At 33.4% G+C, this 17983-nt stretch overlaps 1 protein-coding gene across 4 annotated transcripts in view; it reads left to right on the top strand.

Moving 5' to 3' along the window:
* TFEC (transcription factor EC) overlaps positions 1-13045 on the top strand; it is a 165851-nt gene extending 152806 nt beyond the window's left edge. For all 4 annotated transcript variants that reach the window (XM_073009296.1, XM_073009295.1, XM_007982667.3 and 1 more), the window contains 3 exons: positions 1358-1433; positions 7275-7422; positions 8368-13045. In XM_073009296.1, coding sequence (XP_072865397.1) covers positions 1358-1433; positions 7275-7422; positions 8368-8748 — 605 coding nt within the window. In that variant the 3' untranslated portion in view covers positions 8749-13045. The remainder of the gene's footprint in view (positions 1-1357; positions 1434-7274; positions 7423-8367) is intronic.
* Positions 13046-17983: the final 4938 nt, after the last annotated feature.

Here is a 17983-nt window from a genome sequence, read left to right as displayed (position 1 = left end):
TATTTTCTAGTCAGTGTTTTTTGTGGTGTCATTTAGCTGTTTTCTGAATTATGTGCACAGGGGAAATAGGATTGGTGAAGAGGGAAAATAAACTCTTACCAGAACCGATTATATTCTCATTTTAGAGGAATCACAATGTATTATTCCTAAAGGTCAAATTCATTCATGTAATTTGCTTTGTAGAGTAAGTTCATCAAGGCAATTCATAGTCTGATGACTTTCCTTGTTTCTAGTAGCAGTTCATAATTCTCAAATGTGAACTGTTTAAGTATTTTCCAACATTAAAAAAATATATTTTCCTCTTCTTCATATCCTTTTCTACCTTTACTTCTCTGAAAGGTTTAAATGTATCTGTTGAAAAAGATACCATATACAAGTATATGTTATGGTTCTTGATATTAGGAATATAGAGTAGAAGACTGCTCTTAGAGAAGAGTAATACAGGAAATTTGACAGATATATGTTTTATGTTGAATATTTACGATGTTCAGAAATTTGCCATAAGCAATGAATGTATGGAAATGCAAAAAAAGAAAACAGTCTCTGAATAAGAGCTGATATCAGTAGTTTTCAAAGCATTGGCCCTACAAAAACAGTATCAGCATCACCGTGAAACTTCTTAGAAATAGAAATTCTTGCCCACTCTTGTCCCCCTACTTCCAGTACACACTCAAATAAGAATCTTTAGGTGTGTGGTGCAAATCTGTTTTAATAGTCCTTCCAGGTGTGTCTAAAGAGTGCCAAAGTATAACAACAAGCTATTTATATATTATTGGAAACTAAAATAGAAAAATAAATTTATAGTCTAATCAATATACATTTATTTACCCCCTCCCGTATGTCAAGCTCTCTGATGATACTAAAATAAGTAAGTTAGGTCCCTGCCCTCAAGGAGGTCATAGAGTCTAACTGGATACACACACCTACTATGTGCTAAACATTGTTAGACTTTGAGGACAGTATATGAGAAGAGTAAAGAGTGTTGCATGACCTCCAATGATTACAATCTTGATGGATTGACAAATTGTCAATGTATGAAATAATCAAACAGATATACATATAAGTATATATATACACACATTGCATTATGAATATTATAGTATTTTAAAGAATTTTAAAAAATGTTTTGTGACAAAATGTTGTTAAAACAGTGTAAATTGTATATTTATAATTCTAATATTGAAACTTTTACTTTTAGAATAAAGAATTTTTATTTTATTCTTGAGAAGTATTATCATTTGACTAAATGGAAAGTTTTTTGCCCATTGTTTTTAAAAGATTATTAAGAAAGTTTACAGCTGACCAAAAGTGAACTGTGCATTAATGAGAATAATCAATAATGTTTCTTCTTTAATAGTTGAAAGAAGAAGAAGGTATAATATTAATTACCGAATCAAGGAGCTTGGCACTCTTATTCCAAAGTCTAATGATCCGTGAGTTCAACAATCATTTCTATAATAATGTTATAATTTAAAGACCCCCAAAAATGAATGGGAGGGAAAAGGGAGGAGAACCAATGACTAGGAAACTAAGCAGCTTATGGCAAAAATAAGGCTATTGCTGGGCTCATTTTAAAATGTCTATTCCAGGCTGATTGTTATTGAGCATCAGGGCTGTTACAAGAGTTGTCCGTTTGAGCTATAAGAAGTAAATAAGTTATTTCTCCTCAATTCATAGTGAGTCTTTCTGTAAGGTGACAATATTGTCAAATTTAGTGATAATGTCAAATATTATTTATGATACGGACTGGTATATTCAATTTTTATGAGTATAACAATTCTCCCAATTTAAAATTTGCATGCAAGTGAAAATAGAATTGTTAGATTTTCCAAGGTCCCCAAATTTTGGAGACACACAAGTAACAAATGGAATTGTAAAAGCATATTGATTGATGCTGACCAGGCTTTGTGCTGTATGCACAAAATGTCCATCAGACAAATTACTTACTCTTGTAAATACTGAGAAATAAAGTGTTAAGTTAAAATATTGAATGCTTCTTTAAAAATAGAACACCTGTAATCCCAGCACTTTGGGAGGCCGAGGTGGGCGGATCACTTGAGGTCAGAAGTGTAAGACCATCCTGGCCAACATGGTGAAACTCCATCTCTACTAAAAATACAAAAATTAGTCTGGCATGGTGGCGCATGCCTGTAATCCCAGCTACTCAGGGGGCTGAGGTGGGAGAATCGCTTGAACCCAGGGGGCAGAGGTTGTGGTGAGCTGAGATCATGCCGCTGCACTCCAGCCTGGGCAACAGAGCAAGACTGTGTCTCAAAAAAAAAAAAAAAAAAAAAAAGTGAAAACATGGAATCTGTAGCATTAATAATGATTTGAAAATATTTCCTTAAAACTGAGAATTATTTTTTCTCCAAATACTGAATATTATTCATTATCCAGAAATGATCATGTTTGATAAAGTCATATTTGTGTGCCAGGCACATTGTCTCATGCCTATAATCCCAGTACTTTGGGAGGGCCAAACAGGAAGATTGTTTGAGGCTGGGAGTTCAAGATCAGTCTGGGTGCAATCCCACCTCTAAAGAGAAAGCAAGCAAGAAGGAAAAGAAAGGGAAGGGAGAGGAAGGGAGGGGAAGGGAGAGGAGAGGAGGGGAGGGGAGGGGAGGGGAGGGGAGAGGACGGGAGGAAAGGGAAGGGAAGGGGAAAGAAAGAAAGAGAAAGAAAGAGCAAGCTGGGCATGGTAGCATGAACCTGTACTCCAAGCTACTCAGGAGGCTGAGACACAGGGATCGCTTGAACCCAGGATTTCAAGGCTGAAGTGAGCCATGATCGCACCACTGCATTCCAGCCTGGGTGATAGAACAAGACGCTGCACCTCCCCGCCCCCCCCACCCTCAAAAATTACATTTGTGAGATTTTGAAGCACTTTTTCTCTAAATCCGAATTTGCTCATTTACTTGGACAATTCAACAATTCGTTAGAAAAGGGAATGCAATATTTGTCCTTATGTACATATTAGACTGTGAAGACATTTGGGGTCTGAAGAGCTCAGGTCTAATTTAGACTCTACTCCAAACTCTTCAAATCTTTTAAAGTATCTAAACATGTGACTCTGTTAGCCAAAGAAAACACTTGTCTTCCCTATATGCCTGTGTTTTTATAAAAATAAAATCAAATAAGGTATATGGGGATAGTTTGCAAGTTATAAAGTTTTATGAGAGATTATTACTCCAAATTTTAATAAAAACTTTATCTAAAGACTCCTTTCTAGTTCTAATTCATTTGCTAGAACATGGGATGGTAAGCATTTTTTGTATAGGGCCAGACAGTAAATATTTCAAGCTTTGTGGGCCACACAGAAAGTCTTTGTCACAATTATTTAACTCTGGCATTGTAGCACGAAAGCAGACACAGACAACATGTGAAGGAATGAGCTTGACCGCATCCAGTGAAATGTATTCACAAAAATAAGCTATGGGCTATAGTTTGTCTACCCTTAGTCTAGAATATGAAAATTCAATTTACTGTAGACTCGTATCTAAAAGAGACCAGAATTGGGAAAACCACATTGCAAGCATTGTTTTTCTCTTCCTTACGAATCTCAGAAAGAAGGGTTATTATTTGTTTTAATTCTATTATGTTGTATGTAGGAAATAACATTTATTTGGGGTCTAATGGAAAACACATTAATTAGATGTCGAGTATGTCTATACGTGGATCTTTCTGTATATCACAGATAGAGAAGACACTTCATTGAAATGTGTGGCATTCCAAAAGTCTCAGTACCAATTCTGTTTAAATACATTTTATTCCTTGGCTTGCTGTGGCCTGACCTGTTACTCCCGTGTCCCTTTTTAGGGTTTAGCAGTGAGGGTCCCATGGTTGAATCCAGAGCATATCCTCTTAAAATGGACTTTACCTGAGAACCATGGTCTGGCTCCATAGACTAAGGAATACTCGTCTATGTGACAAAATTATTTTGGATCCATTTGTCATATTTTCAAATGTTATTAGGGATAATCTGAAAGTCACAGGAAACAAGAATGCTGGGGAAAGGGAAGGGTAGCATAGAGGAGGCAAATTTACTTTGAGGGTGAGAAAAGGAAAGAAGAAATGACATTATTATGTTATGACAATGAGAAAATTAACAAACAGTGGATCTGGAAAAAAAACAAAAACAAAAACAAAAAAACCCTTCCAAGATTTTAGTTTGAGTTTAACAAATTTTTGAATAACTTGTTGAACAGGTGACTACAACCATTAAAATGACTAAGAACAGTTTTTAAAAATAAAAAGTACATCAGAGTATACAATTGTCTAGTATGAGATACTTCAAATTATGTGCCATACCTATTAATGGGTCATGGAGTCACTCAAATGAGACAAATGCAGCATTTTAAACAAAAAAGGAAGAATAGCATTGAAAATATAAGAGTATTACATGTAAAGAGAATAGGAAAGCTCTGTGAAATCTTTGTTGCAGTTTTATATACTAAGAGTGTGCCAAGTCACTATATAAAACGTATTTCTTGTGGCAGATGCATTTGAAAGGTGGGAAAGCCACAGTTGGCAGAAGGAGTACTGAACTGAGTGAGGAAACCTGGGGCTTATCTCCTAAACCCCATATACTCTTGGGCAAATGGCAGCAACTGTGGCATGGTTGACCTTTGAGTACCTTTCCAGCTCATGATTGGAAGATATTTTGGAGTTGGCTTAGGAAATAAAAGTAAATACCTGAAGATACTTTGAATTCTATGAAGTTTTTATTTTTATGTATCAAAACATTCAGAAAGTTCCATTTCTTTGCAGGTCATAATGGTGAGGTCAGAAGGAAAAGTAATATAGAGAATAGCTGTAATTGAGAAGTATACGTTGAGAAAATTACGTGAAAAAAACCACGACCAGGCAATGACAATCTCTTGACCAGTGTTAAAAAAACAAAACTCCAACAAAAATAACAATCAAAGAGAAAGCGTGAAGAGCTTCTACAACATGTAGTAGTTGTCCTCTTTAGCTTTCCTGGAAACACTTGTGTCTGTATGTGTTTTTGTGAGCCATGTTTACAAAAATTACATGAGTAGAAATTTAAAAATAGTATTAGATCATTAATAAGTCTATTACTCTTGTTTTCACACTTTAAAAAGTTTTCTAAATAGTTTAAAGTTTTTTTACTTTATCTTTCCTCCCCTCTACAACCAAATTCCTCCTGCTTTTGTGTAAGAATGATAGTTGGCACAGCATATGAGACCTGACAAAGCTTTCTAAGTCAGGAGTCACAAAATGTTGAAGCAAATAAATAAATAAATAAATAAATAATAATAAAAAAATTCAGACCTGTCATAGTATTTTTTTCTCTCTTTTTTAAAATCTTTTTAAAATTATTTTTTAATGCTTTTAAGTGGATGTGCACTCCTCAGATAACAGATTGTACGTTTTCCATAGCTTTACCTGGCAGCACTCCTTACTTACTCCAATTTATACATTTGTATTATCTGCTCTGACTGTAAATGCATTCAGGCTTTCAATCCACCAAAGTTTTAAGATCTTAAAAAATTGTTGTGCAGAAAATGAAAGGCCAGCATCAACAATCAACACTTATTCTTTAGCCATGCCTTTATTGGTGTGTCTATATATGGTACCACCCTATGTAATATTTACAATGCCTCTTTGCTGAAATTGTTTTGGGAGAGAGGCAAAAGTCTCTTTAGTAAATATAAAAAAATAAAAAATAAATTAGGAAAGAACCTTGTACATTAAAATGTCTTTAAAATAGAGGAACTTAAAAAACGTATTGTAAGTGACATCAGGTACAAATTGAAGGGAGGCTCATTGTGTGTTCTCTACCACCATTTTGAAGATTTGTTTTTGAACTAAATAGTACTTTAAACTTCAAAGTTGTCTAGGGTTATTTATTATTATTTTTTTTTTACATATTTCTCTGTCCTCAAGTTTTTCTTCCCATGGGAAAAAAATGACACAACATAAGCGTCCATAAGGCTTTTGCTACTACTTAAATTTTAGTTTAGAGTCCATTACACGATTCAGTTACAGATACTTGGTTTAACACCAAAGATAGCCTGTCTCTCCCCACCCTTCCCACCACCACCATCCCACCCATTCCCCTCAGCCCCCGTGAGTGGAGTGAGACCAACAGCCATTATAACCTTAAAGAAATGACAAAGCATTTTCAAACTTGCGACGTCCATTGACAATGTTTTGGTGCACTGCAGTAGAACAGAGCTCTTATCCAGGCTCTGGATAAGTAAATATTTTCACCTGCTAGTAGAAAAATGTCTCTTCTTTTAATATTTTACTGCTAATGGCATTGTCTCATCACTAAAAATATATGTAGAAAAATGTTATGTTTCCCTACCTGTGTGCTTTACGCTATATTAAAAACATCTCATGACTCTAAATTAAAAGTGCATCCAGGTTTTCCAACAACTCTGATTAACACTTAGCAATTAGTTTGGACTCATTCTGCAAACATATTATTATTTCTCATGCAGTATTACATTCATTAATGTATATTTTCAGATATCAAACTCAGTAGCCTCTTCCACAATGTCATAGCTTTAATTTCTTCTGTCTTAAAAGTAAGTTTTAATGAAATGATTTCTTCTATGCTAAAGCCTGAAAAGTTATCCAGTAATGTTTAATTATATTTACTTATCTTAAATGTATTTAAAAACAGCTACTCATATCAAGCCTTTAAAAAGTTTTGATGATGTTTGTACAGAAAAAATGGCTGAATGGTTTTAGAAAGTTTGCTCTATTACATAAAGTGATGTTGCCAGAGTCTGATTTGTTTCACAATTGCTCAGGATCACCATTCAGGAGGGACCTTATTTTTTTCTTAGAAACATAAAAGCAACCTTATTAGAAAGTAGGTTAAAAGATTGCTACATTTGAAATGATCTTAAAAAATTTAGGCTTAAGTCCTCAGTAATGTACATTTCCTAGTTCATTAATGCAGAAATACTGCACATAGATTTTAATCTTGGAGTTAATAATAAAAGCAATTTTCACTAAAAATATAAAAACTGTAATGGTAGAATCATGATATTGCATTTAGCTCTCCCACAAAAAGTCACTTTATTACTTTCTTTTGACACTTATTTTCATTCTGGGATTAATTTTACTATATAAGGGCTTCTTAACTATTCTATTAAAATTTCTATTCAGAAGCAATAATATCTAAGAGTGAATAATAGTCATGTAAATCATTATTTCATATTAATGTAAAAGATTTTGTAAGTTCTTATGAATTCTGCTGACATGCACAATTGTGAAAAGGTTATCTCTCCGTTCTACAGTGATATGCGCTGGAACAAAGGAACCATTCTAAAAGCATCAGTGGAGTACATCAAGTGGCTACAAAAAGAACAACAGAGAGCCCGAGAATTAGAACACAGACAGAAGAAATTAGAACAGGCTAACAGGCGACTTCTACTTCGGATTCAGGTTTTTATAAGAATGTTGCCATGAGCCACATAGCTTACATATGACTCAGCTGTCATCAGTTTTCTTCATTGGTCTCATTTATTTTTTCTCTTATTAACAATTATTTTTCCTTTTGAAGGATAATTTTACTGCTTTTTAGAAGTTCGTGAATTGGATTGTTTCAATTAGGTTTTGACTAGAAATCCAGGATCAAGATAGCTGAAAATGTATATATGTATATACACATATGTGTCTATATGTGTGTGTGTATATATATACATATATAATGACAACAACAAATTACAAAATGCACAAAATATAACACATTTCATAAATGTACACATTATTATCCCAATCAAATAATAATACTAAGTAGAACGCTTGTTTCTCTAGATTATATTGGACATTAAATTCTCCCCTCCTTCTTTCATTTCTTTCCCGACATTGCTATGGTTTTCATTGCCTCAAGGAGTGTTGTGCCAGTTTATATTAAGTCACTTCTCATCTGTTCATATAATCCAAAATATCAAAACATGGGCTTTTATAACTCTCAAGATTTTTTAAAAATATGAGTATGCTTAGCACCAGGTAAAGCATTTACTGTTTCCATGAAAAGGTCCTGCATTTATGGTGAGAAATTAATCAGGAAGAATAAATAGATGACTTTCGGCTATCTCCAAATGGCTGTATTATAGTCTGAGCCACTGTGGAACTATCATCAGTCATAAATTCCTTTGTAGAACAATGAGACCGAACTTAAAAAAAAACTGAATAATTTTCTCAGAGTTATTTTTCAGACATTAGAAATGTATCAATTTCATTATTTGCAAAGATTATTCATAATTTGCATTGCATTATTCTTCATTTTAAATGCTTGTTAATATTTTGATTCTATGTCTGGCTTATTCTCTACTGTTAAATCCAATTTCAAAGATGTTATTTAATGATTCTCGTTTGAAATTACAGGAACTAGAAATTCAGGCTCGTACTCATGGTCTGCCAACCCTGGCTTCACTTGGCACGGTTGATTTAGGTGCTCATGTCACCAAACAGCAGAGCCATCCTGAGCAGAATTCAGTAGACTATTGCCAACAACTGACTGTGTCTCAGGGGCCAACCCCTGAGCTCTGTGATCAAGCTATAGCCTTTTCTGATCCTTTGTCATACTTCACAGATTTATCATTTAGTGCCGCATTGAAAGAGGAACAAAGATTGGATGGCATGCTATTGGATGACACAATCTCTCCATTTGGAACAGATCCTCTGCTATCTGCCACTTCCCCTGCAGTTTCCAAAGAGAGCAGTAGGAGAAATAGCTTTAGCTCAGACGATGGTGATGAATTATAAGAAATAAACAGACCCAATTCATCAACTGGAAAGCAGTTCTATGCTGGTGCTATGCAATTATGCTCTGTGTTTCATATGTTGCTTTGGCTTATTTTTTTCCTAAAGGAATGTGGTGTTCATGGAAAACTGATAGAAGCAACAGAAGAATTCGCAGGAAGAAAAATCATGGTATTAATGAATTATTGAGGGTGGAAAAAAGGTGTTTTCTTCTTTGACTACAGAGTCCAAATCCACTTAAATTCTGTTTTACTGGAAAGAGGTACAGCATAAGAAATAGCTCTTTATTGATGCTTTAAAAGCAGCAACTTGGTGGTGTACTACTGGAACTAACGACTGCAAAGTGTAAAATGACTGAAATATACAAACCGTCTCTTAGTTATTCATTTCCATCTTCTCTTCAACTTTTACATCAGTCTTCAAGAATCAAGATCAGCATATCAGGTGGTCATTGCCTTTCTCCATTGTCTAGTAGATACGTCTAAAGTTCAAACTTTATAGGAGAAATAATGATATAATAGATTATCTGTCACTTGCGGTTGAAAAGCAAATCTACAATAAATGTGAGAATTTTCCATAATAAAATATGGATGACTTATAAAAACATTGGTTACTAAAATTAGATCCTCATTTCTTTAGTTGGTTCAATTACACTAATTCTAAAAGCATCCATGCATATTTATATCTCCAGACTCTGTTCAGGAAAAGGAACACATTCAATATTTTCCTCAGGAATATGGATCAGAATTGTATCCCTTCACACAAACATACACCCACAAGTATGCACAGAATTCAGGTAGTACATGTTCTTTTGTCTTCTTCATTCTTCTGACTGCATCAGAATCACATTCCAAATTCTCTTTTCTTTATTAAGAAGAGATGTCAGACCATCAGTTTTAATAAATAAAATATAAAATGTGCCCCTACAAGGACAGTTTTCAGGCACTTAAAACTTTTCATCATGTCCAGTATTGGACAGAAATCAATTAGTTGTTGATTTGGTTTTGCTCCAAATGGATAAAATATTGAAAATCGAATTGCCAATTGGCAAAATAATTATTATAAAAGAAACTATTCCTTATTATTTTCAGTTCTGAGAGGAACATAAGGTTCTATTTCTATAAGCACTTAGTGTGTCTTATGATCTTTGGTTGCACTGTTAGCATTTATTGTAAGCACTTATAACTACGATGCTTCATTTAGATTTTTATCTCTTGCGCTTGTTTTAGGTTAGCAAATTAAGTTACCAAGCACCTTGCTCTGTGCTGGACCTCCATGAGTGATCATCCGATTAATCAGTATTTATGGAGGCGTACTGAGAACTGCAGTGAGTCCTGAGAAAATGTAGAATAGTTGAAAAAGAGATGGCCTTACTCCTGAGGTAGTTAACAAGAATGCATGAAAAACAAAAACAAAAGATAGAAGACATATAAAATAAAAAATCTAAGCATAAGCTGTAAATACAGAAGGTCAAAGAAAATGAAAATGAATGACAAAGTTTATGGGAACAGCAGAATTTGACTTCTCTTTGAAAGGCATTAATTGAGTGAAAGTGAGGGCATATAAAGGAATAATATCAACCAAATGATAAAAGTGAGAATAATTGGGAAAGTATCTTTATAGGACTTGCATTAGAAAAATCTGGATGCCCTAGATGTCGGGAGTTCTGAAGCATAAGACTGACAACAGGTTGTGAAGGCCCTTAAAAACTATGGTGAAATAATATAGTATTAATATAATAGAAGCAAATATTTTTAGTAGCCGGGAGGATGCTAAAAACTAAAACATACATTACTAACTTGAGTGAGATGTAATCTTTCATGAATATTAAGCTTTGGGATAACTTTTGAAAGGATCTTTTAGTTATTTCTCACATGGAAAATATGTTACTATAAAATGTGAGACCCTAATGCTGATAAAAGTAGAAAAATAGTAGATCCTTATGGTATAATAATTATCTCAGGCTTAGTTTGTATCATTTGCCTAGATTTTGGAGAATTAAAATAATTTTATTGTTTGACATGGAAAAATAATTACTAACTTCTGGGTATAGTCATTAAAGCCTGATAGATAAATTAATCTGAAATATGCCATGTGAAACAGCTATTAGATACATCTTCTCAATAATTTTCAAGAAGATGTTACATACTTTTAATTTTATAACAGAATTCCACTTCGTTATCTGAGTTGATAATTTGATTAAATGTCAAAAAGTATAGATAAGGAATATATTTTGGAGTTCATGGAAAACACACCAGTTTATTAGACAGAGACAGGCTTCAGTTCTCATTTTATCTACTCTTCTCATTTCTTCATATTTTGAGTATCCTTGCACCGGTGATGTCATTACTCAGTCATTATTTTCCATTCTGTTAAGGTACAACTACTGGGCCCTGAAACCTATCCTTCACAATCTTGGATGATAGAACCTGGACGCAGATAGATCTGGAGAGGGAACTGATATTTGCTGCTACATTTAGATTATGAGATGTCAGGGAACTGTAAAATGGGTAATGAACTTTTAAAGAGAGTAAAGAGTTGTGCTGTGTCCCAGTCAACTGAAATAGATTAAAAATTAATTAGATGGTAGTTCTTAATTTTTTATTTATTTATTTATTTATTTTTGAGACGGAGTCTCGCTCTGTCGCCCAGGCTGGAGTGCAGTGGCGCGATGTCGGCTCACTGCAAGCTCCACCTCCCGGGTTCACGCCATTCTCCTGCCTCAGCCTCCGGAGTAGCTGGGACTAGAGGCGCCCGTTACCACGCCCGGCTAATTTCTTTTTTGTATTTTTAGTAGAGACGGGGTTTCACCGTGTTAGCCAGGATGGTCTTGATCTCCTGACCTCGTGATCCGCCCGCCTCGGCTTCCCAAAGTGCTGGGATTACAGGCTTGAGTCACCGCGACCGGCCAGTTCTTAACTTTTTAAAGCAGATCCCTTGAGAATCTAATGAGTTATAGACCCTCTCCCTAGAAAAGTATAGAACAGTTTATATGGACAACAATTTGCATGCATTCAGAGATCTTAGGGACCTCCTGAATGTTTTCTTGGATCCCAAGTGAAAAATTCCTGAATCAGGTCTGTTAGGTGTGCAGTTAATATCATGTATAACGATGGGGGGACCACTACTTATCTAAATATAATTATTCCAATCCTAATAATGAGGAGGTTGCATAGGAAAGTAGTAGTGTACCAAAAATTAGATTAGTCACTAAAAATGTTGTTCATTTATAAAGTAGTTGTTTTTCAAAATGTCCTCCCCACTCAGCAAACTACGCCTTCTATTTATTATATGTGGGTCAGTTTCACTATAATTACTGAGGGTTATAAACATCTGACCATAACATTTCAAAATGATGCAAATAAATTTCAAAACAAAAATAATGTGAATTTAAAAGCAAATTATTTGACTATCTAAGATTCAAGATAGACCCTTAGAAAAATTTATGGCTCTCCAGAATATTTTTTGCAGAAAGGAGATTTTTCATAATAGTAAAAGAGGCATATTGTTTATCAAACAATACTGTCGTAAAAAGCATCAACTGTAATGGGACTATTAAAACACAATATATCGATTTGTTCATTCAATTAATATACAATTATACCTTTTCATTTAAAGATTTAATTCATAATTACAATTATAATAAAACTTACTTTAAAGTAAGAAATAATAATGTTATTGTTTTTCATTCTTTTTTCAATAAAATATCCCATCCAATCATTTTTTATATTATTAAGTGTTGGCTGCTTTTTCATGGATTCACATTAAACAGCCCTTTCCACTTTCCAATTAGCTTAAAATAATGATGACCTACTGTTAGTAGATACAGCTCTTTACAATTTCTTTTCTTTAGTACCTTTTCTTCTTGAATTTTTCCTATATCAAATGGGGAATATATGTACAGATGGTATTTCCTCAGTTTATAGGCATATCAGTGACCATGGCTTTCTTTACATAGGTTTACAAAAAGCTCTAAATAATAAATAGCCAGATGAGCTGGGGACATTGAGAAATAGCCTTCCTCTTCCTTTTTCAACTCATTTTTTCCCACCTACATGACTGTAAATCAAATATTTAATAGCTCTTACTTAAAAAAAAATAGATACAAAGAATGTCTTGATTTGGTGTGCTCATTTACCATTATGTCATGAGAAGAGTTAGATTTCACAACTTTAAAAGGAATATATTTTTATTTTATTTTGAAAAACTGAGTTGTATAGGACTTTTCTTATACTTCAAGGTATCATGAAAATACTTTTTTCCTGTTTGAATATTGTGGAATTTAAACATTTCAATAAATAAATGGCATAACTAAGTGTTTCAATCTTCTGTCTTTTTTTTTTTTTTTTTTTTTACAATGTCTTTGACCCTATTCAAACATTTTAGGTATTTACTGATATGTAAGTAAATATCATCTTACATATACATCTGATATGTAAGATGTGGAATAAAACTGGAATCAGTTAATTATTTCACTGTGTTATCAGCGCAAGATCAACCATCTGGGTTTCTTAAAAACACCTGAATTTTGTTTCAGTATTGATAATGGCATAGTCTCTATGTACTACATGGAATTACATCATTTACCCCTCCAGTGCTCCATATGTTGATAAGTATGTCAGTTTGACTTAGTATACATATATACAGAGATTTCATTACATTTGCCTAATAAATACTAAATACATTTCGAGTGTTACTGATCTCATACGTTATATGAGCCTCCAGTAATCATCGTGCATTGATGTTCCAATATTTTATTATTTGTATGAATTTTAATTTGAAAACAAGGAAACAATTCAAAACCAGAAAAAAAAATAGCTTCTCTTAGAATTTTCAGTGCTACATTTTCCCTCTGAGGTCCATAGAGAATTTGAGTGTATAGGAGATTATCAGAAAACAGCTATTTTGATTAAAAAATATATTCCCCAGGATTCAACCAACTTAACAATGAAATACTATTGTCTACTGCTTTATACATAAAAGGGAACTTTTTATCTGCTTGTAAAGGGATTTTTATGTGCATTTCTGCATAATCAGATGATTTCTATTGTGTTTTCTACTGATGAAATTCTCTGTAAAATGTCTTTTTCTTACGTTATCCAACAGGCATAAAGAATAACAGTAAAGACTTTTGTGTTTGTAATACTACCTCTTTTATCCCTGCACTACTGTTTTATTTCAAAAATTCTATATTTTCAACTGTATTTTTTTCCACAGAAATAAATTTTGTTTTTGTGTTAAAGCTGGTAGTTTATGTAGCAAACAAAACATACAGATAAAAGAAGAGACTGATTTTGCTGAAAGAATTATATGTAATCAGGAAGTTACATATTGTTCTTTAAATATGATACTGAAGTTTAAAAGCAAACTAAATTCAAGAATCTTATCTAACAGCATAGCAGTTGCTTATGGCATACAAGGCTAAAATTAATTCTGCTATTTAATCTTAATAATTATAATGTAGTTAAAAATCTTTCACTTTAATAGTGTTTTACATATATGAATAGCTGAAGTAACATTCCTATAATTTTAATCTAACATTGGTTAGATCAAGAAAACATTTAATATAATAAGACTGTAGAATTTGTAATTATTGCTATTTTTCATTTTTAATAACAAGGTAATGTGTCTTATTTTCTAAGAAAATGGAGAACTTTGGTGTACTTTAATACATACCTGAATCTTTGTAAAAATACCTTAAAATGTACCAATATTTTCTTTGCATATATTAAATGAGAGACTATAATTATGAAATGTTTTACAGTTTTTGTTCTGCCTTTGTATATAGACTGCACTGAAAAACAGAGAATGTGGGTTAATCATTTGAAAGGATATTTAAAACAGTCACCAGACATCACAGCTGACAACTACTCACTACATAATCCATGCTGAAAATGATGATTCAATATTTCCCTATTAAAGAAAATAATTGTTACATTCTTTAATATGGTCTCCTGCCATCTGCTTCACCATGCTGTTATGGCTTTGATTTATGGAAAATATTTATCAGGATGTTGCTAAATTGCTAACAGGCATAATGGTAGCAGTGAAATCACTAAGAAACTCTGCAAAACCTTTTAATATACTAGATAGTCCCCAGACAATCTAGGATAAATAGAATACTGTATTTTAATATGTAAAACATTTTAAAGCTGTTAATTGGTATTGACTAGACCTATCCTTTGATAATGAAATTAATAAGGATTTCAGTTGTGTTAAGACTTTCTAATATTTAATACCATGTTTATGGAATTTTTCCCTCCATACTTTATTTTAAAATACTAAAACAGGACTGCTCAGAGTTAACCATAAAGGGTGGTATTCTATGTTCAAATATAGGTTCTTTGCTTTTAAAGAAAAGTAATATCATATGAATATTTTTCTGAAAGTGTTATCAATGCCCGAAATACTGATCATTATAATAATCTTGGTATGGAAAGAACAATCTAATACAGGTAAAAATAACTCAGGATGACGTTTCTTAAACAGTATATAGGCTGAAAATATGGATGACTGAATGGTTTTGATACTTGATTGTTTATTGTATGTGTATGTACCTCTGTGGTGTGTTTGGGCATACATATGTGTGTCCATGTGGGAGCTTATTTTAAAGGTTTTATAATTCTTCAATATTAGAAAAGACTGCATATAAGAATATGTTCTTCTTTGTTATTCTTTTTTGTCCCTAGAAAATCCTTAAGCTAAAGAGAATATGTTATTCTATATTGGAAAATACATTTAGCAAACACTGAAGCTATCTCCAAGTCTTTCCTATTAGAAACACACACACACACACACACACACACACACACACACACACCATACATCATACCCTTACCCTGAGTTGAGTTAAAAGGTGGAAAAGATGAAAAAAGTTGTAATGGGTTTTAATATTTTTGGTAAAATAATATTTGCAGCTATAAAACATTAAGATCTAATACGAGCCTTGATTTTATTGACCACCAAAAGGAAGATTAAACCCCCCTAAAAAGTTGTTACTGTCACCTGCAGAGTTCTAGCTATGTGGTATTGAAGTAGTAAAATACAATAAGGCTTATTGGTTAAGTAATGGATACCTATCATGTTAATATGTATCAGTTTCATTAATTGGCAACCATAAGACAAGAGTATTACATTTGAGATAGTGATGATTCTGATAGGCTCTACCACATTGTGGTTAAGTATATGATTCACGTAATAAGAAAAAGGTGCCTGCAGGCTATTGTTCCTAGCATGGATTAAAATTTACATATTGCTTCTCCTTATGTCAAAACATCTGGTGCTTGCAAATGCTAACATTTTGTTAAAAAGTTTCACAAGCCAGGAAAAGTGGATTGGAAACACTGCATGTGAGTCATTCAAGCATTATAATAGAATAAAAGCTATGTTCAGAAAAAATTAAATTGCTGAAAAACAATACTACAGCCGAGATTATAATTTATTTGCTTACACAAGTGAAGAGTGATGTTGTGCGTATGTGTAGAGAAAAAATATTGCTTGAGTTATAAGGTTATCTCTCAAGAAATCGTTATTTCATATGTTTATATGGAACAAGTAGGCCTCTAAGTTCTTCAAGACTTTGCAATCACTTTTAATAATAGAAGTAGTAGGTAGTTGTGTAAAACCCATTCTGATATTCCTAAGGACAGGAAGTAGGATACATCTGAGGCATTCTTTATTCCAGCATTAAATTTGTATTTATTCATTGGTAAATATAAAAAGTAGATTTGAGATATAGATTTATTACCTTTTCCACACAGGTCCCCAAATGAATAAAGAAAGTCAGTCTTGGCAACTCCCATGCTCATCTGGTCTTCTGTTCTTTAATCTAACAAGGCTACTCAACATTTTCCTATTTTGAAGACTTTGAAGGCTTTCGCTCACCACCCCAGGCAAAAGTTAACATCACCATTGTCTTTTCTGGAGATCCCAGTCAGCTGGTACTTAAATTCTATCTTTGTATTGCCATTTATCTTTGCATTGCTAATGCATACACTACCTTTCTCACTAGATGGATGGGCACTGGAGGCAAAACATATACCTTAGCTTTTTTATATTCTACATCACTTAACATGCTTAACATGCTATTTTCTTAATAAATAATTCAGTGATGGGTAATTTTAGCTAAGGAAAGTATGCAAGTGTCAAATTCTTCAATCAGATAATGAAAGGGTGCTCACTGAAGGCTGTGACCATTCATTGAAATGTTTACCTTTCAATCTTTCTGTATTACAGTGAGACAGGAATTTTTGTGTTCTTTGGGCATATAACTTTGAAAAATGAAAATAACACTGACTTTTGCAAAACTTGATATAGAGAATATTCCTATTCTAGAATCATTCGTTGATTCACTTAACTGTTCCTTTAATAAACTGTCCCCCAAGGAACAGTGGTTGTTGCTGAAGAGAACATAAAAAACAAAAGTCACTGAACTCTTCCAATCATTTTTAGTAAATATGATGGTAGCAGAGCTAAGGGTATTATGCAAGCAAACATTGGTGCATCTAAACCAGTCTCAGGGAAACTGGCACCTCAAGGCAGAGCAAGAGCTAGCTTAGTACAGAGGGGAGGTGAGAGAGAGAGAAGGGGGAGAGGTCCTTTAGACACAAGCATCCAATGAGATTACAATTATTTATTCAGGGGGCTCATCAATAGTTTTAATACTCTGGGATATGACTCTGGGGTTTCAGAAGATGTGGATTTATTTGGAGTTATTACTTTAAAAAGACTTTTAGTACACACAACCCAGGTTGTTCAGGAAAAGGGCACTTTGTCAGAGGACCTTTGTGTCTCTTCTCCTAGGCAAAGTAAGAGAGTGTATATTTCAGTGTGTGTCTAAGTGTATGGTTCACTATATCAGTGCACCAAGCTAGTTTACTGCTACCCCTTCCCAGCTAATTTACTGTCCCTGTCTGGGATAAGGGTTTTTTGTTTGTTTGTTTGTTTTGTTTTTCTTGTTAGTATTAAGCATATAGTAAACCACATGCTTACAGCAAGCAGTTCGCTCTTTTAGTTACCTCTCCCACACTGTCTATGAATGCCTAAGAGTACTCAATAACACTTTGCCTCTTTTCATTAATAGCCCACTTACATCATTCAAGAAACCTAGTATGAAAAGAAACTACATAAGTGGAAAAGTATACTATATCATTGGATAGGAAGACAACATAATATATGTATCAATTCTCCCTACGCACGTTCATAAATTTTATGGATATAAATAGAAATGCCAATAGGT

The sequence above is a fragment of the Chlorocebus sabaeus genome, chromosome 21, assembly GCF_047675955.1.
Source record: "Chlorocebus sabaeus isolate Y175 chromosome 21, mChlSab1.0.hap1, whole genome shotgun sequence".
NCBI classification, from domain to species: domain Eukaryota; kingdom Metazoa; phylum Chordata; class Mammalia; order Primates; family Cercopithecidae; genus Chlorocebus; species Chlorocebus sabaeus.
The sequence above is the reverse complement of the archived record's forward strand: the minus strand, read 5'-3'. Positions and strand labels throughout refer to the sequence as shown.